Source organism: Bos indicus, chromosome 17 (genome assembly GCF_029378745.1).
Source record: "Bos indicus isolate NIAB-ARS_2022 breed Sahiwal x Tharparkar chromosome 17, NIAB-ARS_B.indTharparkar_mat_pri_1.0, whole genome shotgun sequence".
NCBI lineage: Eukaryota > Metazoa > Chordata > Mammalia > Artiodactyla > Bovidae > Bos > Bos indicus.
Window position 1 is genome coordinate 53812472 of NC_091776.1, and position 22763 is coordinate 53835234.

Genomic DNA, 22763 nt, shown 5'->3' on the forward strand with positions numbered 1-22763 from the left:
ATTATGTGAAGGTACTTGGTATATCCCAGTACAGACCTATTCCTTACAAAATGAGCTTTAGATGAGGCTGGGCCAAGCTAGATGCTTGCAAACAGCTATTCTGAGCCCAAATATTGTATCTGATGAAGTAATAGAAGGCACATAAACCATACGGAGCAGTTCCTGGGTAAGACCACATCTTAACCCAGGAAAAGGAGAGGCTCCAACCCTCCCTCAAGGTCCTTCCTGCTGACCTTGACAAAGGGAGATACCATGGCCCATCGAACGACATCATTCCGTACCGTGAGGGTAAAGAGATGTCACTTATTCCCTTATGGATCCATATGACAGGTTACCTATTCAGAAGTAGAGACATGGCATGCAACTAGAAAATGCAGGTTCCAGAGAGACATGTTTGCCCTCTGCCAAATAAATTAGTACCTTATAATTCCAACCTATTGGGCTGAAAATGTGTTTGCTTCTTACTAAGCCAAGGTTGTTTGAAAATGCTGCCTATGAAGATCCACCACTAGGAGTTTTTGTTCACTGCTAAAACAAGCACCTGATACTATATATAAGTCCAAGAGAAAACAGTAAATAAGCTCTTTTCAGCTGAGACTATGAGCAAACAAATCACAATTTTCTAATTTAACTTCAGATACACCAATACCTGCTGCCTGGCTTCTATTTAGGTGTGTTTACTATCTCACCTGCTAGCCTGGATTTTAAGACCCCTCCACCAAATTGGTGATTTGTGGGTAATGTTGAATTTCTGGAGTTCACTGTCTGACTAGAAGTATAGATTAAGTGCACCTACAGCTTCAGCAGGGGCTGAGCTTTGGGTCTTCAGGCAAACACAAGAGAAGAGGTTTGGAGAGTATCCACAAGCCTTGGATTACATGCTTTGACCCTCACTATCAGAAAACATAGAAAGGTAACTGTATTTCACAGCTAGCCAAACTTCCGGCCTTAAGCACAGTGGGGAAGACTATTTACCTCCTTTGCTGTAATTTTCAGGTCTTGTCCATTGACTTCTGGATCCTGAGCACCTGAAGGCATGTCCTACCCACTGCACAGAGTCAAAAGATAAGAAACCCACAGGACTCACCCAAGGAGTTATGTAGTTTCCCAAAAACATACCTCCTCACAAGCAGTGGGAGTGAATCCACAGTTGGTCTCAACTCAACCACCGTGATCAGAATTAGATCTAAAAGAAAAGAGATTTCACATCATTAATATCCTAAGATCCTTTTTTGCATAAGTTAGTGTCTCAGGTTTATCATCTCAGGCATTAGAGGAGTTAAGAAAAAACATTAGAGCTAGGTTCAAATTCTTAGGTGGGGGCTTATTTTATTAAAAAACTTTTTCTTTGGCCTCACCATATGACTCACAGGATCTTAGCTCCCCGATCAGGAATTGAACCCAACCCTCAGCAATGAGAGCACAGAGTCTTAACCACCGGAACTCCAGGGAATTCCTTGTGGTGACTTTTTAACAGACTTTAGACAAGATTTTTAATTTCTCAGAGACTTGAGTTCCCCATCTGTGACATGAGGTAATATATATTTGGAGATAACCACAAAGCATCTGGCACAATACCTGGTCACGGTAAACGGTGAAAATGTAGTTAAACTTACCATTAAGTCAGCAGCCAAGGGTAGATGGGGGCAACGTCTTTGAAGGTGCTCCTTGCTCTCCTGAAGGAGGTGCTGGGACCAGGTGTGGACACCCATTCATGCTGCACCCAAGTGAATTAGGAACTGACCAGGAAAAGTGTCCATAAAAACATTTCTTAAAATCTAATTTTATTCCTAAAGTTCAAATTAGCTAGTGGGTAGCACTGAAAATACACTTTCACTATACAAAACAGTGTAAACTGATTACACGTTAATAAAGAATTCAACACACACACTTCTCTAATGAAGGAAGCTAGATGCAGCCCTTGCTAGAAAAAGCTGTACCTGAACAAAAATGGACATGTTTAGTCTAAGGCCCTGGCAGTTGACTATAGAATGTCAGTTGTTCCCAATGATGTTGAAACGCAGAAAGAGCAACAATGTGGAAACTTACATTCATCAAATAGTAGCATTTAAAATATACATGACTAATAAAATGAACATTCAGAAGTGCCACTGCTCAGTGTGTACCATGTCAGCCATTTGCAGACAGTGATCTCATCCTAAGAGAACAGAAGTTTCAAACATCTGAGTTAAAAATAGGACGAAGGAGAAACAAGAGAACAAGAGAAATGTCCTGCAAAGAGAGCAGTAGCTGATGCCATAAGCAGTCCACTTGAGCGAGGAGTGATCAGAGGCGTTGTGAGGGAGCCCAGCAGAACCTGGGAAACAGCCCGTGCTCAGGCTGACGGGCATACAGCATGGACCAGTGTGGCCGCGACTCAGGATGAATCTTTCCCGTCCCCAGTTAGGAGTGAAAATAATTTTTTAAAAATAGCTTCAGCTTTCGAACAGGAAGTGTCCAGTCCCCTCTGTGCATGGAAATGTCTAGGATCGAGCTCAGCGCGGGGGCTGGGCTTCAGGACTTGAACACATGCACAGCGCGCACCACGTACTGCCGGCAGATGGGACACTCGCTCATGCGCTTGCCGCACTTGGTGCAGGTGACCATGTGCCCGCACTCGAGCAAGACGCAGTCGATGACGGCGTCCATGCAGATTCGGCACAGGCTGTCGTCCTCCTCGTCCTGCAGCTGCAGCCGCTCACCATCTGAAAGGCAACAGAGGGCTGGGGTGGCGGGCACGGCCACGGAGGGACCCAGTGACCCCACTGTGAGAAGCAGTCCCCACTTCTCTGCACCTCGCTTCCTTCCCCTGGAAATGACAATAAGGACGCTTCGTAGGGTTGTGTGAAGAATAAATGAGAAATGCTAAGCTGAGGGCCAGGGAGGATGTGCCTAGCAAATGTTAGCTATTTAATTCTGTTTTATGTTGCTGTTGTTTAGCTGCTAAATTGTATCTGACTCTTTTGTGACCCTGAGGACTGTAGCCCACCAAGTTCCTCTATCCGAGGGATTCTCTAGGCAAGAATACTGGAGTTGGTTGCCACTTCCTCCTCCAGGGGATCTTCCCGACCCAGGAATCAAACTAGTGTCTCCTGCATTAGCAGGCAGATTCTTTACCACTGAGCCACCTGGGGACCCCTGATTCTATTTTATATCTGTACAAAAATAATACAAGATTTTTGTGATAATGATGGTTTGCTTCTGTAAATAAAAATGAAGAAACCCCAGGCTGGCTGATACAGGAGCCTTAGAGTCAGAACATGATTGGAATTTCCAGCCCAACTATGTGGCCTTGGGAAAGTCACAGACTCCAGAGCCTCATCTCTGGAGGAGGAGCGTGAGGAAAGTTTATTAAACCATCATACATCAAGTTGCCTGATGTTGGGGGAAGGCACCCCCTAAGGCTTGGAAGCATCTTGAAATTCATCTGTTTCTGGCTATGATAGTACTGTTGGGGTGTATCTACCCAAAAGGCACCTTCTGGTTCTGAACAAGAAAGGTGTGGAATGAGTTTAAAAAGTTCATGACAGCCTGAGATTTGGCCACAAAGCTTTGGACAGTGAGGTTTCCCCTTCTACAGGTCACAGAAGGACTCAATGGGAATCATGAAGAAGGTTAGAAAAACCAAGCAGGAATCCAAGCTCGAAGGGCCAGTAGTCTCTGGATTTAAGAGAAATAAACACTGCCATGTCAAGAGATTTTTGAGGTCCTAGTTCTCGGCCCACACCATTAGTGGAAAGTGGGTAGAAAGCATGCATGGAATAAGATGACACATGAGCCTCTAAAGGCTCCAGTGACTAAGATGCCTGTGTCTACTATTGTGGCATCATCTTAGAAACAGGTGTGCCAGAAGGCTTTCTGCCTATTCTGGGCATAGACCTGTTTATCAACCAACCCTGTGTTATAACCAGCTTTTAGAGAAAAAAATTCAAGATGATAAAAGTTAATAGGAGGACTGTTTTTGAGATTAGAACATAATATTTGTCAGTCTGAACACCACTGAATTCTTTTCTCTTGCCTATAAATGCTCTGTGGCCCTGGCCCTTTACTGGCTGAGGATTTCTGCTCCACGCTCCATCAGTATGTAGTTTAGAAGTTCTTAACCTCAGCTTTTCACGACTTACACAGAAACCTACTAATACTGATGCTAAGAACTACTTAATATCTTGGCTCTAGGGAGTTTTTTCCCCCACTGATGATCTCAATTATAGCTTTTAAATCCTAAGTACCAGCTTGCAAGACAGGTAAGTGAGAAAAGAAGCCTTTTTATAGATCCAAGGAATTTCATTATGGAAAGAAAAAACAGACTGAACAAATGATTACCTGACTCACCAGCAATGGTGAAGCAATGGTGATCTCAAAGCCAATATTACATAATGAACCTACTGCTTAAAGATCTATAAACAGCTTCATATGACTAATTCACACTCAATCAAAGGACAGTTTTCTCAAAAATAAATTGGACTTCATTGTGACAGAGACAGCCCTGTTTTAAAAAGCCTAAAGAAGGCTACTCTAAGGACAAAAAAAAAAAGGAAAAATAAACCTACATGACTTTTGGTTTTCTTCATTCTCTTTGTATAACCGGTTTACTTTCTCTACTAGCTCCCATTTTTCACAGCAGCCAGAATAGTTGACGAAATTCCGAGCCAGGATCTCCTTCAGCTGGCGCACGCTCATCCCCTCCACGTCCTCAAGGCTTGACAAGTCGGACAGAGAAGCTCTCACTCTCTTCTTGGTGAGGCCAGGCGTCTGAAATCACAGAGTGCATCCATTACCTCTGTTCCTGCAAATTCAGCAAGGAAAACAGCATACCACATTCACCCTACAGGCATCACTGGTCCTGGAGATTCGAACCAGGCTTCTCACGAGTCCTTGTGTCTTATATGCTGTGCTGCGTTCAAACTTGAAGCAACAACCTATGCTAATCTAGCGGAAGTCCACATGGGTATTTTCCCTACCAGGGTGAAGACATGTCAAGAAAATCAAATTACACAGGCAGTCTCACCCGGTCCTCCAAGTTTTCTTCGTCATCGTCGTCGTCATCGTCGTCGTCGTCATCATCATCTTCATCGTCTTCTGTGTTTGCTGAAGCTATTTCACTGGGCTCCTACACACATAATGGATATCAGGCCAGGACTTTTCCTAGCAATGTCAACCCGTATTTATCACTGGAGAAAACCCTTCCAGCCATCCTCCCTAAGAATGACCCCAACACCTGGTATACTCCACACCTTCCCAGGGTCCTGAGAGCCGCTGCCCCTCCCAAAGAGTTGGGCCCCACATGATTCTCTAAACAACTAACCTTCCATAGTTATCTCACAAGTCAAATTCCTATAAGAGTGTGAATCTGTAAAAGTCTAACCAGAAATATTAACTCCCCAAGGAGTTAAGAAGGGCCCATCACAGGATACCAAAGCCAACAGTGTATGAAATTGCACTGTGTCCTGATAAAGGACCTGCACATGGCTAGTTTAACTGGAGCCTCTAAGATACAGGTAGAAACTAAAGCTCTAAGATCAGCCCTAGTGTCAGGGCTATTTGATTTCAAAGATCTCAGTCTTACTATCTCATACTTAGCCATTCTAATTCCAAGCAAAGCTTTCTAGAATAATTCACTGATGGTGGATGCTAGTTCTAGTTTTTAGAAGTTCCTCAACCATCAGATACTTTTTTCTTTAGGGAGAACAGAAAGCCTATGTCAATTTTCAATTTCAAGTATTCTATCCTAGTAGTTCATAAGCACCATATTGTAATACCCAAAACCCACACCTCCTGAGTGGTGTCATATACCCCAAAGTGACACGAAGGTCAGACACATGCGTCTTCTGTTTGCATCATAATTGTGCCAGCTGCCATTTGACAAAACAATAAAATGCCTAGCTTGGGCTTATTTAATTTATGACTATTTAGAAAGCAACTAGACCACATTTCCCTCTGCTTCTAACCTTTTTCCTCAGAGGAGAAAATTAAACTCGGAGATAAATGTTCAAAACAATTCTTTCAGCATTTTAGAATCATTCATATATACAAATTGGGTATTAATTACAAGCCCTTGCACGTTATTCCATCAGAATGCCCAAGGACCTCACTGGGACAACATGCTGCACTGGCATTTCTTTGAAATGAGTAAATAACCGTATCGTGTTGCTAATTCAGATGGCTCTTTCCCAATATCTAGATGAGCACAACTTTACTGTAGCAAGACAACTGGGCATTAGGTTACCTTATAGTTTCCATGGTCACTGACACACAAATAGTAAACATTTTTACTAGTTTTAATAGTAAACACAAACAGTAAAAATGTTTACATCCTGTAAACATTTATGTGCTACGTTTCATGGCCATTATTTCAACAGCTAGTATTTAACTATAGGATTTAAGGAAACTGGGATAACTAAGGTCAAGAGACTGATGAGCTCTTTTCAGACCCTTTGTACAGCACCCAAGTGCAGAGCTTCACACTAGGGGAGCCAGCAGGCACAGAGTTCAGCAAAGTGTGGAACCTTGCCTCAGCAAGGAGCCATCAGCCCTGAAGGCCCCACCACACTGGCCAAGAGCGGATGATGTGCCAGGCCCTTGGGGTAACTGTACCCTCGTACCTGTGCCAGCGCTCCAGATCCTAAGGTCCGGTCTCCACCCATAAGCTCTCCCTGAAACGAAGATGCGGTAGCAGACGGGGCTGTATAGTTTGAAAAAAATGAGTGTGTAAAAAAGCTAGAAGTCTGGGACCTTGAGGAATTGAGACTGCTCGTGTCCAAGTCATCCTCAGAGCCCAGCCGATGGTGGCACAGGACCAGGTCCACCAAGTCTTCTTTCTCCCGACAGGTATCAATCGGTATGTTTCGAAGGATGAGATACTGTCGGAGATCCTTCACTTTCAGTCGCATTAACTGAGGGCGCTGAAAGGCTGTCTCTTGTAATAAGTGACAAGTGGAACATCTACGGAGATTTTCTTGTAAGACTGAACACACGGAGCAAAAATCTTTCTTGCAGTCACAACATACATGCTGAAGAGACAAAGAGAAAAGAAGCATTTAATGACAGCCAGACATAAGCCACTGCAAAAGCCCTAGTTTTCCTTTTGTCTTCTATTAAAATTAAATTTTAGCTTTTATGAAGCCCCCTATGGCACCAGACCCATGGGCGTTTCATGTTCTCAAAGCTGTGAAAATCAAAACAGTCGTTGCTGAGGCAGTCTGGATTCACTGAAGTACAAATATAGCCCTTTAAAAAATATAACTATTGTGTTAATGAATTAAAACCTTTTCCACCCATGGGTGCAAACATGTAATTAGCAAAGCAGAGCTGACTTGAACCACATGGAGCAGAAAAGCACAAGCACAAACTCTTCCTGCTCTTTTCCTGTGAAAATTTCCTGGTTTAAAGAGAAGGGGGGCTGTACACATTAAACAAACACAATGCTGTTAATCAACTATATCCAATATAAAATAAAAAATAAGTAAAGAGAAGAGGGGAAAGCCTAACACAGAGAGGAAAAGAGAAAGACAACTGATCTCTCAACATCAAGCCAAGCAAACAGAGTACACCACTTTACAATATCTGTACCCTCAGTTCAGTTCATTTGCTCAGTCGTGTCTGACTCTTTGCGACCCCATGAATCACAGCATGCCAGGCCTCCCTGTCCATCACCAACTCCCAGAGTTCACTCAAACTCACATCCATCGAGTCGGTGATGCCATCCAGCCATCTCATCCTCTGTCGTCCCCTTCTCCTCCTGCCCCCAATCCCTCCCAGCATCAGGGTCTTTTCCAATGAGTCAACTCTTTGCATGAGGTGGCCAAAATATTGGAGTTTCAGCTTTAGCATCAGTCCCTCCAAGGAACACCCAGTACTGATCTCCTTTAGGATGGACTGGTTAGATCTCCTTGCAGTCCAAGGGACTCTCCAGAGTCTTCTCCAACACCACAGTTCAAAAGCATCAATTCTTCAGCGCTCAGCTTTCTTCACAGTCCAACTCTCACATCCATACATGACCACAGGAAAAACCATAGCCTTGACTAGATGGACCTTTATTGGTAAAGTAGCATCTCCTTTTCAATATGCTATCTAAGTTGGTCATAACTTTCCTTCCAAGGAGTAAGCATCTTTTAATTTCATGGTTGCAATCACCATCTGCAGTGATTTGGGAGCCCCAAAAAATAAAGTCTGACACTGTTTCCACTGTTTCCCCATCTATCTGCCATGAAGTGATGGGACCAGATGCCATGATCTTAGCTTTCTGAATGTTGAGCTTTAAGCCAACTTTTTCACTCTCCTCTTTCACTTTCATCAAGAGGCTTTTTAGTTCCTCTTCACTTTCTGCCATAAGGGTCATGTCATCTGCATATCTGAGGTTATTGGTATTTCTCCCAGCAATCTTCATTCCAGCTTGTACTTCTTCCAACAGCGTTTCTCATGATGTACTCTGCATATAAGTTAAATAAGCAGGGTGACAATATACAGCCTTGACATACTCCTTTTCCTATTTGGAACCAGTCTGTTGTTCCATGTCCAGTTCTAACTGTTGCTTCCCGACCTGCATACAGGTTTCTCAAGAGGCAGGTCAGGTGGTCTGGTATTCCCATCTCTTTCAGAATTTTCCACAGTTTATTGTGATCTACACAGTCAAAAGCTTTGGCATAGTCAATAAAGCAGAAATAGATGTGTTTCTGGAACTCTCTTGCTTTTTTGATGATCCAGCGGATGTTGGCAATTTGATCTCTGGTTCCTCTGCCTTTTCTAAAACCAGCCTGAACATCTGGAAGTTCACGGTTCCCATACTGCTGAAGCCTGGCTTGGAGAATTTTGAGCATTACTTTACTAGCGTGTGAGATGGGTGCAATTGTGCAGTAGTTTGAGCATTCTTTGGCATTGCCTTTCTTTGGGATTAGAATGAAAACTGACCTTTTCCAGTCCTGTGGACACTGCTGAGTTTTCCAAATTTGCTGGCATACTGAGTGCAGCACTTTCACAGCATCATCTTCTAGGATTTCAAATAGCTCAACTGGAATTCCATCACCTCCACTACTTTGTTCGTAGTGATGCTTTCTAAGGCCCACTTGACTTCACATTCCAGGATGTCTGGCTCTGGGTGAATGATCACACCATCGTGATTATCTGGGTCGTGAAGATCTTTTTTGTACAGTTCTTCTGTGTATTCTTGCCACCTCTTCTTAATATCTTCTGCTTCTGTTATGTCCATACCATTTCTGTCCTGTATCGAGCCCATCTTTGCATGAAATGTTCCCTTGTTATCTCTAATTTTCTTGAAGAGATCTCTAGTCTTTCCCATTCTGTTGTTTTCCTCTATTTTTTGCACTGATTGCTGAGGAAGGCTTTCTTCTCTCCTTGCTATTCTTTGTAGAATGTTAAATCACAATCAAAGCCATTTCATGAGCAAAGCTTAAAGATACTAAGATGTGGTCATTTCCTCTTGGGGTTCGGAATACCAACCCTAGCTCACACCTTGTTTCTTAAGTATTTTAAGGACTGAACTGACAGACTGGGAGATGACCTACCAATATGATGGTTCTCAGAAAGAATGACTTTCTGTCCTAAAAAAAACAACTGTTTTAGCCCAAGTGTGGTATGTTGAATCTTTAAACAATAGTCAATATTAATATACTCACTTCTTCACTTGAGTTCATATGGGTAGGGACACATTTTTTGAAACTTGAGGTCAGAGCTATAGTAAATCATCTCTGAACAGACTGTTGACTAATTAAATCTTTTGCTTCAGAATATAAGCAGCATCAGGAAGAATCAAAGTGGATAAACAAAGTCAGAGTCCAAGAGAAAGGATGGCTGAGCATTGTGAGAAATAATAGTGTCTAGTCAGCAAAACTGACAATGATACACAGCCCCTTCAACTTAGTACTTTTCCAAATGGGAAATGATTTTAGGACTAAGTTTTTGACATGTATAAGAAGAAATGAAGAAAGTATTCAAAATAACATACAGTTGAGAATTCTGACACATAAGTTTTTAATATATAACATTTCATGCAACTCACCTTCTTTCTAAAGACTGAAAATGAAAGTCCACAGGCTTTGCAAACTATATTAGGCCCTTCTGCAGATGCTGGTGGGTAAGCAGAAAAATCAGAATTTGGTGTAAATCTGAATGGACCAGTGCCTCCTGCAAATCCAGATTGCTGGCCCCTGACAGCTCCAGTCCCCATGACTTCGTTCAGTAGCCCACAGCACGAAGCCCACATAGACGTAGCACCCGCCTGAAAAGGAACAAAAACAGGCATCAGTTTAAAGCTGAGTGGAACCTGTGCTCTTTGGGATTCTTAAGGAATGCCATTCTGCAGAAGCATGTTTGCCCTAAATAATTTTGAGATTGTGAGGGGTTTTTTTTTGGCCACACTGCCTGGCCTGTGGGATTCTACTTCCCTGACCAGGGATTGAACTGGTACCTCCTGCAGTGGAAGCATGGAGTCTTAATTACTGGATCACCAAGGAAGTCCCATCTAGATTGTCTTTTTAGCATCAAAATTTTAAGCTATTTGACAGTGGGTAATATTCTGGTATTTACAAAGAATATTTGGCTTTGGGGATACTCATGATACACTGTTAACTAAAGGAGAAGATACAACATGAACCCAATTTCATTAAAAAAAAAAAAAAACCCCACACATAAATGCTTAGAGATGTATGTGCATACAACACAGAAAAAAAAAAGACTGGATAGAAGTACCTACTGTGTGATATTTGGGGTTTATGCTTATCCCCCCAAATTGTTCTTTATCTAAAATTCAAATTTAATTAAGTGTCTTGTATGCTACCTGGCAACCTTAAAGACTGGTGACTACAGATAGCACTGTTCTATAGGCTGAAGCAGTTTTTCCTATCATTTAGCAGAAAGAATATAAATTCAAATTAGAAACTTCAGTCCTCTCATTTGTAACTGGACATAATAAACTATGCCATATGAATACTTTTTTGGTTTTTTTAAAATGACTGGGAAAACATCAAAATGCCAACTGAGGCGCTCTCTAGGTTTTCATGTAGATCTCATATAATTTGTTTTCTGGAGTTTTCCCCTGCTTTCCAAATCTTTATAAAGAAAATATTAGGGACTTCCATGGTGGTCCAATGGTTAAGAATCTACCCTGCAGTGCAGGGGACGCAGGTTTGATCCCTTGTTGGGGAACTAAGATCCCACATGACACGGGCCAACGAAGCCCGTCACAGAGCTCTCCAGAGCCTGTACGTCACAACTAGAGAGCCAGGATGCCGCAATGAACATCCCACTTATTACAACCAGGACCAAACACAGCCAAATACATATTTTTTAAAAAGAATATATATATTAATTTAAAATTAAGGAAACTCTTTACAAGCAAACAGAATACTGAACACAATTTTTGATGACTTGATAACCCTAATGATGTTATGAGGTCTAAGGGCTATTTGCTATACCACTGAGTGGCTTGAAACTAATATGCTGCCTTTTATGTTTTCTCCCATTTCTTCCCTTTCTGTGAATCATCACTGCTATCACTATAGCTACCTCTAGCAACTTCTTTTTTTTTTTTTTTACTGTACTCAGAAACCTGATAACCAAGCTTGTTAGGAGTGTATATAAAAATATATTTTCAGTGAGGGCTTTAGGCATTTTCCCATGCTAAAAACAAAAAGCTACAGTGTTTGGAACCAGTGAGCTCTTGCCCCTTGTCCTGATTCTTAAGCACATTCTAGACTCTAGATACTGTGATAAGTAATGGAATTCCAGGTAGGTGAGGTCTTACTAGTTAAAAGGGCAAAATACAACAACAGTACACTGTTCCCTTCATTATCTAACTCTGTCAAACATTTACTGTTTGTCCAGTGAGCTCTTAAAAAACTTTTTTTATAAACAATCTTAAAAGGTTACTTGGAATGTTATAGAAGGATCACGCCATTCTTGCTACTACCCAGAAGTAGTATGTGTGTGCGCTCAAGTGCTCAGCTGTGTCTGGCTCTTTGTGACCCCATGGACTGTACCCTGCCAGTCCTTGGGATTCTCCAGGCAAGAATACTGGAATGGGTTGCCATTCCCTTCTCTGGGGGGATCTTCCTGACCCAGGGATTGAACCGCCTCCTGTATTGGCAGGCAGGTTTCCACCACTAGGGCCACTTGAGAAGCCCCCCAGAAGCAGTATGCTATGTTAAATACCGGGAAAAGAGAAGGTAAAGAAACACGAACCCACAATATAAGGTTCAAACAGTCTGAAGCATCAGGGTCACTGACTTAAGTGTTGCATGGCTTAAAACCCTGTAATTCTCAAGAAACAGTGATACCTTTAAAGTCAGGTTAAGTTATAATTAATAGTTCATACCTTTAAATAAATACATACCTCAGATCCTAGAGCCATGATTTGTTTAAACATAAAAGCATAAAAATCCAGATTTACTAATAGTCCATTTAAAGTGAGTATTGTTTTAGTAAAGGATTCATCCGCAGTGCTTTAAACAGTGAGCTCTTAAAACAACTGAGAACGTTTTCAAAATACTCAATTTGCACATAATATTTTGGGGGGAATACCTCAACTACAGAAAGTACCACCAGGAGAAACTTTTTTCATTCCGAGAGTTTAAAGAAGTATGGTTTTGAGAAGCTTTAGCTTCCTGCTGACTGAGCTTCTAAATGATTAAATTGTTGTTCAGTTCAGTTCAGTTCAGTCGCTCAGTCGTGTCTGACTCTTTGCGACCCCATGAATCGCAGCACGCCAGGCCTCCCTATCCATCACCAACTCCCGGAGTTCACTCAGACTCACGTCCATTGAGTCAGTGATGCCGTCCAGCCATCTCATCCTCTGTCGTCCCCTTCTCCTCCTGCCCCCAATCCCTCCCAGCATCAGAAGCACCCTTTTAATTCCTGGGTGATATTGTCTCAACTCCAGTGAAAACTCCTCATGAACAGAACTTCTTTCCTCCACAGCATATAGTTGCATCACTATGACTAATTGATAAATAATTCTGTAAAAGGTTTCATTATGATACTTCTTTTAAAAGGCAATGTAATTAATTTTTTTGTGCTACCTAAAAAGTTCAAATTGTGTCTTGTTAAGAAAGAGTAATAAAGATGGAAAAAATTCTGACCTTGCAGGCCAAAAAAATGAATGATACTCCCTTTTTAAAAGTAGCTCTGTTGCACATTTTGTTCTTTCTGTCCTGAAACACTTTTACAATGAGAGTAAAGGAAGGATACAAATTTTCAAACCATGTTAATGAGTACAACCATTAAAATTCTAGGTTGAAAATATACACAGTTCTGATGAAGGGAATAGAAGAATTTGTTTTTGGGAAAACAACAATCTCTGTGTAGACATCAATATTGGAAGGTAACAATTTCATCCAATTCCTATAAAGGGGAGAGAATTTCCTCCTCATTCCCCAGAAGGGAAAATAGTGGAAAGAATGCTTCTATCTTTCAGTTATTTCATTATAAAATAAAAATTAAAACACAAAGCCCAAGCCAACTCCCAGAGCACTGTCCCAGGCAAAAATGTGTTGCTATAACATATTTGTTACAGATCAGCCAAAGACCATATCAGAGGGGAAAAAAAAGAAAAATCTGAAACACTGAAAATCTCTTTCCGCTTCCTTAGATCTGTGAACTCAATTTTGAACAAAATCTCCCAAAATGAGAATAATCTCCCAGTAAGAGGATATTCCTCACATCCCGCTAAAGGGTAAATCTACCTGTGCGCACTGTCACCCTCTGACAGGAGCACTGGCGACACTCCAGTCTTTCTCAAGAAGTGCAGAAATTTGAAAGAGTGGAAGCCCAGGTACCAGTTTTATCCAGGTACCTTTCTTTACCATCCAGCATATCTTAAACACTTCATTTCTATTTCCCCTTTGAGACTGTTTTCTGGCACCCCAGTGCTGAAATGAAAGTGATCTCTTTAGTGATTCAACCTCCCCCACTTCTTTGGAGCAGGTATTTTTAGTCCTGTACTACAGGGGCTGCTGTCACTGCCTCTCACCAAGGAGTTGCCTAGGCCAGTGAAACTGCCCTTAAGACAGCAGTTGGACTGGCCAGGAGAGCTGTAAAAAATACTGAGCCCCAAGATTCTGATTTAACTAGTCTGGGCATCATAACTAAAAAAAAAAAAAAAATTCCCTATGTGGAGGAGTGGAATATGGAATATGGGGTGGGGGAGGCTCATAAGGGAGGGGACATATATGACTGATTCATATTGATGTATGACAGAGACTACCACAGCACTGTAAAGCAATTATTCTCCAATTAAAAATTTTTAATAAAGAGAAAAAAGTCAACTATAAAAAAAATTCCCCATGTGATGTGCACGTACAGTCGAGGTTAAGTGGTTAACACCTGCTGAGTCTAGATTTCTCCTTCCTGCCTCCATCATTTCAGCTGGAGAATCACTCAGAGATTCCAAAGTGGAAGGGGCTGCAGTTACTTCTGAAGCCTGTGCCTCTAGAGTTCTAGGACCAATACCTCCATCACGTGCTCCTCACGACCTATGTATACTCCCCACCCCATGTCCCATCCCCAGGCCCCAAGTAGGGATATGCTTTCAGTTTTTCCTTTCCCTCCATGGTTTCCCCTCATTCTTTCAGAAAGGCTCAGCTTGAGTTTTCAACAATTTACTCTGATTCTTAAATTAGTTCCTCTCCTTTACACACATTATTAGCCTGGAACTTAGGCTGAAATTTGATGCCGTCCTTTATTTTATTTGTTCTTTGCTTTTTGGCCCAAATTTCGTATTTTCTAACTTATTTCTCTACACCTTTTCTTGTGTGCAATCTCCAATATTGGGAGAAAGAGTGATTTCCGCGTCCATCAAAAACAGCCATTGCGCATACTATTTTTGTCGTTCTTCACCTCTAAGTTGAAGGATCCACGCAAAAGATGAAGCTTCCAGGCTTGGGCTCCATCTCCCTGACGTCCATTAGTATGTTTCATCTTCTAGCACTTTCCCTTAAAGTCCTAATTGCTTAAATTTCTTCTGATGTTCCCTCTGGGCACAAGGATCCCTCCCTAACAACTGTTACCTTGCCATTCAGTTAACAGTACTTGAAGTGTCCTATACTAATCTTTCCCTTTCAAATCTATCCAAACTTCTGTTACTACTTGATATTACAGTTCCAGGGCTTCAGATGGTGCAGGGAAGAATCTGCCTGCCAATGCAGGAGACACAAGAGATGGGAATTCGATCCCTGGGTGGGGAAGATTCCCTGGAGGAGGAAATGGCAACCCACTCCAGTACTCCTGTCTGGAGAATCCTTGTACAGAGAAGCCTGGCGGGGTCCATGGGGTCGCAGAGAGTCAGACACGACTGAGTACACATACACACATAACAGTCCCATTTTTCAAGTGACAGAATCTCCAAAAGCAATTCAGAAACAATTTAAGAGAGCATTTTCCCAACAACTGAGTTGAATGTGTGCTCTTGGGAAGGGGGCAGGTAAGGGAACATGAATTTATTCTCTGAGCTTTTGACTCTCCGACTCTGTTACATTTTCTTGCAGCCCAGTTACCGAATCCAGGGGAGTCATAACCAAAAAGCCCCCTTTCTTGCACCCTCCCTCGAAGAGCTTTAGGGACCCAACTTCATTTCTTTCCAATTCTGTTTTCCTATCCTCTAAGATCTTCTACCAGTTTAATTGACCTGCATTCTCTTATTTTGCTTTTATTCACACTCTGCTCATCTTTTGATAGTAAGATTGAAGCATATTTTCCAAACTATTCCACTTTCTTCTGAATATTCTGAGCAAACACAATTTCTAGGCAGACAGTACACAAGACACGGCTCTTTGGTTTTTGGATTTGCAGTAAATTCGAGTTGTTGCTATGCCTCAGTTACAAAGAGGTGTGTTACCTAAATATAGGTCACCACCCATCTTTCAGTTGCTTACTTTGTTAAAAAAAAAAAAAAAAAAAAAAAACAACCTACTACCCTTCCATGAAAAAAGACAAAGTCTGGATCTCTGAAAACTAAAGCTATGATCTGGGTATATGTGACTATCAATTCTAAACCTTACTTGGGACCACGGTTGACAGCAGGACTCAACAGACTAAACCACATGAACCCAAGAGGTTAAAAGGAACAGTAATCTGTAAAGATGGTGACATTTCCTCTCTTGGCCATGAATATAGTTCAAAAACAACATGAGAATAACTGAATAAGGCAACCATCTACTTATGTCTGGCACAAAACTCCTGCTGCTGCTGCTGCTGCTAAGTCGCTTCAGTTGTGTCCGACTCTCTGCGACCCCATAGATGGCAGCCCACCAGGCTCCCCCATCTTTGGGATTCTCCAGGCAAGAACACTGGAGTGGGTTGCTCCTAGCTCAGGAAATTTAGCTGTTTGTAGCTGATTTTCTAACCATCAATGACTACTGAAAATAAATGACTTTCTTGATAAACCTAGTCCATTTCCTACACATCCTGTTAGACTAAAATTATTTCTGAACAGATTAGCCACAGAACCAGGGCCTGCCTGGCATCAGTTAAGAACCAGATATCATATTAAAAACTTACATGACCCACAGTAAGAAAATAAGTTCTAAAGTTTCCTATCTGAACTGCCCCAGACACCTAGATCTCTTCATGTTATTCTGGTTTCCAATGCCAGCTCTTATTTTTTTTTTTTTTCCCAAAGCCAGTGCACCAAGATCTTAGGGAGCCAATAACACTTTTTTTTTTTTTGTCACTCCCATTCTAAAACTGAGTAAAGAGATAAAACAAATAGAAATTTAATATTTGCTTTTTTACTGGTAACACCAAAAGGAGAACATGACTTTAGCTCTGCAGCCAATTGGTCTTGATAACATGTCACCCAACTACCTACACGGCTGGCCAACAGCAGCCTACCAACCAGCTAACCAGAGTGTCATCCCAACCAAAGGAAGTGAGATCTGAGCAGGTCCCAGGAAAGTACTGAGTCAAGCATGTTTAGCTCCTTTGTTAAGATCACCAACATAGAAGTTTCTCTTTACTTTCTAGCAGCACAAAGGCTGAAAGTGTTCCTCCTGTGTTGTTTCTTCCTAGAGAATAAAGAGGAAAGTCCCCCTCCTCCAGAGTAGTACAGAGGAGGACAGGGACCGTTATTCACAAACCTAGACAATTTGCAGGAGTGAGACTAACAGTTTCCAGTGCTGTCACACTTATTTCCACAACAGTACCAGACCACCAATTTTATAAGCACTCTCTGGTGTTCCTCAGTCAGAGTCTCAATAGAGGCCCATTCTGAATCATCATTTTACGTGTTGTTTCTTTGGGAGAGCAGTAGCCCAGCCTTCTTTCTGGCACAGTGCCAGAGTTTTTGAGTGGCTCAAGGTTCAGCTGTTGCCTGTGTCTGTGTGTGTATTTTGTGTGTGTTCAGTGACTCAAGGTTCAGCTGTCGTGTGTGTGTGTGTGTTCTAATGTGTTTTTTAGAATAGCTAGGGGTTGAGGGAGGGGGAGACTTCTATAATGCTCAACTGAGAGAATCAACAAAAAGTTTACTACAAACTTTGAATCCTCTTCTGCTGCTGCTGCTGCTAAGTCGCTTCAGTCGTGTCCGATTCTGTGAGACCCCATAGACGGCAGCCCACCAGGCTCCCCCGTCCCTGGGATTCTCCAGGTAAGAACACTGGAGTGGGTTGACTATATCAGGATGTGATCCCTTTTAATGGGTCCACCAAATGTAATAGTAGCCAGGCAAACTAGAATGCGGAATAAGAAAAGCTATACTGACTTCCATGAATGCTAAATCAGGAAGCAGCGGAAGTTAATGGGTTTTAAAACAGCAAAAAACTAAATGATCATGGGTGCTGTGCTTACTTGCTCAGTCCCGTGTGACTCTTTGCAACCCCATGGACTGTAGCCTGCCAGGCTCCTCTGTCCATGGGATTCTCCAGGCAAGAATACTGGAGTGGGTTGCCATGCCCTCCTCCAGGGGATCTTCCCAACCCAGGGATCAAACCCAGGTCTCCCACATAGCAGGCAGATTCTTTACCATCTGAGCTACCAGGAAAGCCCAAGAATATTGGAGTGGGTAGCCAATCCCTTTTCCAGGGGGATCTTCCTGACCCAGGAATCAAACCAGGGTCTCCTGCATTGCAAGTGGATTCTTTATCAGCTGAGCTACGAGGAAAGCTAAATAATCTAAAGGATCACAGTCTAAATCATTTGCTTTTGACTAAACTAGGTGATCATGAAGCCACCTCCTAAGCATTGCTTGCTTGAACTCTAAATGTAATAATTTACACAGTTAAGGATAAAGCTAAAAGTTCCCATTTCAGAAACATTAGTTTTCTTGGATGCTGTAAGAAGTTATAAGGACCAGGCAGGAATTCAGTTCTTCCACTAGTGGAAGCTTCTTCAGAGAAGTCAATCATCAAAAACTCTGTCTTTAAACTCTGAACAACCTTCAGTTTGCTGAAACTCAATGTCCTTGTGTTAAACAATAAGAAAAGGTGTTTCAAATCTCAGTACCCATGATACAAAAGAATAAGTTTCACAGTTTTAATTTTAATGAGGTTAAACTTCCCTACAGAACTTAAAGTAAACCAGAAGAAACTGTTAAGATAATAAGCAAAAACCTTTACCCTATTTAGAGCCACGGGAGGAACACAGTTTCTTAAAACGTCAAAGGATTTCTTACAGAAACTGGTGCTTCAACTGAAATATAATACGCCAGCAACTCTGCTATCTTAATGACCAAGTATTTGACCGTATATCACAAAGGAGGAAACTCTGCATCCTAAGTTCTTTCTCTCATACCATTTGAACATTAAGCAGGCTGCAAAAACAAATGCTGGTCTTAAAAATGTAATATTTTTATGCAAGACATTTGGCCAAATTGATTGATTTTTACAATAACGTGTTCTGGAGATCATAAATGTTGTCTTATTCCTGTTTGGGTTTTCTTTTTTTAAACAGTATTCTTAACCCTTAGCACCACTCCCCCACCTTTCAGGGCAAAGAGAAGGAAAAAAAGAAATTACATTAAACAGATTACTTTCTTCTTGATGTCTCATTTGAATTTGGAACAATTATTAGTACAATTAAGGGGGAAATCAATATAAATATGGAAAAACAGGAAGGAGGATTAAATCAAACTAACATAAGACGCACACGAGCAAAGCAATGCTCAAAATGCTCCAAGCTAGGCTTCAACAGTACGTGAACCGAGAACTTCCAGATGTTCAAGCTGGATTTAGAAAAGGCAGAGGAACCAGAGATCAAATTGCCAACATCTGTTGGATCATAGAAAAAGCAAGAGAATTCCAGAAAAACATCTACTTCTGCTTCACTGACTACGCCAAAGCCTTTGACTGGGTGGGTCACAAGAAACTATGGAAAATTCTTAAAGAGATGGGAATACCAGACCACCTTTCCTGCCTCCTGAGAAATCTGTATGCAGGTCAAGAAGCAACAATTAGAACCAGAAATGAAAGAACGGACTGTTTCCAAACTGGGAAAGGAGTATGTTAAGGCTGTATACTGTCACCTTGCTTATTTAACTTATATGCAGAGTATATCATGAGAAATGCCAGGTTGGATGAACCACAAGCTGAAATCAAGATTGCAGGGAAAAATATCAGTAACCTCAGATATGCAGATGACACCACCCTTATGGCAGAAAGCAAAGAGGAATTAAAGAGCCTCTTGATGAAAGTGAAAGAGGAGAGTGAAAAAGCCAGTTTAAAACTCAACAGTCAAAAAACTAAGATCATGGCATTTGGGCCCATAACTTCACGGCAAATAGATGGGAAACAATGGAAACAGTGAGAGACTTTATTGTTTTGGGATCCAAAATCACTGCAGATGGTGACTGCAGCCATGAAATTAAAAGACGCATGCTCCTTGGAAGAAAAGCTATGACCAACCTAGACAGTGTATCAAGAAGCAGAGACATTACTTTGCTGACAAAGGTCTGTCTAGTCAAAGATATGGTTTTTCCAGTAGTCATGTATGGATGTGAGAGTTGGACCATAAAGAAAGCTGAGCACCGAAGAATTGATGCTTTTGAACTGTGGTGTTGGAGAAGACTCTTCAAAGTCCCTTGGGCATCAAGGAGATCAAACCAGTCAATCCTAAAGGAAATCAGTCCTTAATAGTCATTGGAAGGATTGATGTTGAAGCTCCAATACTTTGGCCACCTGATGAAAAGACCCTGATGCTGGGAAAGACTGAAGGCAAGAGAAGGGGATGACAGAGGATGAGATGGTTGGATAGTATCACCAACTCAATGGACATGAATTTGAGCAAGCTCTGGGAGGTGGTGATGGACAAGGAAGCCTGGCGTGCTGCAGCCCATGGGGTCGCAAAAAGTTGGACACAACTGAGCAACTGAACTGAACATATGACACTAATTTGTATTTTCTTAAAATCCCTTATAGGAAGTTAATTAGATACTACTCTAAGGTAAAACAGTACAGAATCTTTGAGACACAAACCTATTTCAAAACAACATTTTCTAGACTCCCCCAAAAAAAAATTAAAGGAAGAAAGTAATACCCATTTTATACATATACTAAAACCAGCTCCTATCCTGGGTTTGTGTGAAGATGTATTTATCTGATTGCTTGACTTTTAAATTAATTTTAATTCCAGTGAAAGAAGTACTTGCTTTGATGAACATTCATGTTAGAATTTCATGACATCAGGAATCAATGACCCTACCCAGAAATCTATAGATGACACCACATAATTAATCCTAGTGAGAAACAAAGTTAATAAACAGCTCAAATCCTAAATTTTATGAATCCAATTTTCACAAAAATTTAAATGGAAAACAGAATCTTCATAATTGTCTTGTTCAGACTGGTCTATTAGGTTTGTACTTTGTTTCACAATATATACGTCTTTTTACATTTTCAAATCCCATTCAATTTGGTTTTTAAAACTTCAACTCAGAAAGCAGCGTCTTCCACCTAAATTCAAAAACACTGCTGAAAAGCTTTCAACACTGGACTTGCCCCTCATTCTCTCCTTTGACACCTTGTTTCTTGGTAGGTCACAAATTTAATACTAATAAAGATACTAACATTCTTCGAGGAGTTATGTATAAAGATTCCTGCTTTGTTTTTGGATCTTATTAATAAAACATGGCAAGATGATGGTTTTCAGCAAAGAAAGCTAGTTTTAGATATTTTAATAGGTAAATTCAAAGTTGAAATATTTTATAGCTGAAATGGGAAGTTAAAATAAGCTCTTTGAATATACTCATACTTAACATCCAGTTCAGAAGTTACCTATTCCAAAAATCTTCCTTGCTTTCTATAGCCAGAAAAAATTCTTTCTTGCTCCTGAGGGTTTTGCATTTTTGATACCTTACATCAAACTCTCCCTCAGAATGTGGTCTCTTGAGAATGTCTCTTCTCTTTCGGTTGGCAAACTCCCAAAGGATGGGATTATATTGTGAATTACTTCTATGCATGAAATATCCCTCTTAGCTAACATATGGGAAATGCTCAACAAAATACTTCCTTGGGGCTTTGTGAAAGTAGCGTTTTAAGCTAGCGGTTCACTCTGTTATTTTTCTTAACCCACTGTCAATCAGACCTCTTCACGGAACTTAAAAAAACCATCTAGATCTGAAAGAGTATCACCTTATGACTCATCCCACTTGGTTTGAATCAATACTTGAATTGATTGTTGTTACCCAGAGTTCTTCAGAATTCTCAGCGATCGAGTTGAGAGAATCCGTTCCGAAAAGTGGGCCAGAATCTCCCCGCCTTCCCCTAAACTTCTCACTCAGTGATGCTCCCACGCTCTCACACCCACCTTGAAGACTCAAGCTGTCAAATTACTTGCTGCGTACCTAGCGGCGACGGAGACACATTGGGTTTGATAGCGCTCTAGGTCACGGCCCCAGTGTTAAGCCTGTAAACAGATCCTTCAGGCTGGGATCCCCGCCCTGAGGCATTTCTAACAGGGAGCCTAGCCCGAGCCTTTACGACTCTCCGCACCACTCCTTTTCCCTTCGTCCTGTAGTTGCCGTCCTGCGACAGTCCCGTGGTGCTCCCGGCATTTGGGTTAGTTCAAGGACTCGGGACGGGAGAGGGCACGGTGTGGGCAAAGGCACAGAGGGTGAGGTAAGCAGTGGGTCTGCCTCCGGCCCCCAAGGACGCGGACAGGGCCCGGCGCCGAGAGGGGCCCACCAAGCATGAGGGTCGGGGGCGCCCGGCCTCTCCCCCGGCCTCGGCCTCGCTGTCCGAAGCGCTGTGGTAATTGGGAACGGCCAAGAGCCCAGGACACCCACCCTGCGGGTCAGGGCCCCAGACGCCGGTCGGGGTGTCCCCACTCCCAGCCGCCCCAGGTCTCCGCGGAGCTCTCCGTGGTGCCGGCGGAGTAACAGCTGAGGAGAAAAAGAAGACGCTTCAGGCGCCCTGGCCAAACAGGAGAGACGAGGAGGGACTGCCCGGCCCCACCGGCCCCTCACCTTCATGGCCGCGACCGCCGCGTCTGGGTCGGCTCTGCCAGGGAACTCAGCACCATAGCAGCTTCTAGCACAACCGCCCTCCTCCCTTCTGGGCGGCGATTATGGGCCCTTTCTAGGCGACCCAGCGTCCAGACGTAAGGGGCGTGGTCACGCCCGCTGCGCGCCCCGAGTGGCGGCCGAGTCGGCCAATCCGAAGCCGACACTCCGGAGGCCGGTCCCCAAAGCCAATAAAGGGGCGGGAGTGGGGCGGGGCCTCTAGCGCTGCCTGGTAGGCTAAGGAAGAATCCATTCCGCCGCAGGCAGAGATGGGCGGGTCTGGGGGGTGCCGGTAGGCACACTCCCAGAGGTTTTCTTCATTAGGTTG

General features: G+C 42.3%; 1 protein-coding gene across 2 annotated transcripts; it reads right to left on the bottom strand.

Annotated features, from left to right (window-relative positions):
* Positions 1-1763: 1763 nt before the first annotated feature.
* Positions 1764-22546, bottom strand: RNF34 (ring finger protein 34). Of its 2 annotated transcripts, XM_070769518.1 has the most exons (7): positions 22400-22498; positions 22220-22315; positions 10016-10234; positions 6603-7010; positions 5009-5110; positions 4551-4752; positions 1764-2705 (listed from the first exon to the last, which is right to left on the bottom strand). In XM_070769518.1, exons 1-7 carry the CDS (start codon positions 22403-22405, stop codon positions 2515-2517), a joined length of 1224 nt encoding a protein of 407 aa, XP_070625619.1. In that variant the 5' UTR covers positions 22406-22498; the 3' UTR covers positions 1764-2514. The 2 variants fall into 2 exon arrangements, with proteins under 2 accessions (XP_070625619.1, XP_019832919.1); XM_019977360.2 differs by lacking the exon at positions 22220-22315 and having other exon boundaries at positions 22400-22546.
* Between the last annotated feature and the right edge of the window lie 217 nt (positions 22547-22763).

What these genes read in the sequence shown, in the direction of transcription:
- RNF34 (XM_070769518.1), bottom strand. An exon ending in GATCTGGAGCGCTGGCACAG is followed by an intron (nt 5,111 to 6,602) that starts GTACGAGGGTAC and finishes TTATGTGTGTAG; the next exon opens with GAGCCCAGTGAAATAGCTTC. An exon ending in TGAAGAAAACCAAAAGTCAT is followed by an intron (nt 2,706 to 4,550) that starts GTAGGTTTATTT and finishes GTTGCCTTTCAG; the next exon opens with ATGGTGAGCGGCTGCAGCTG.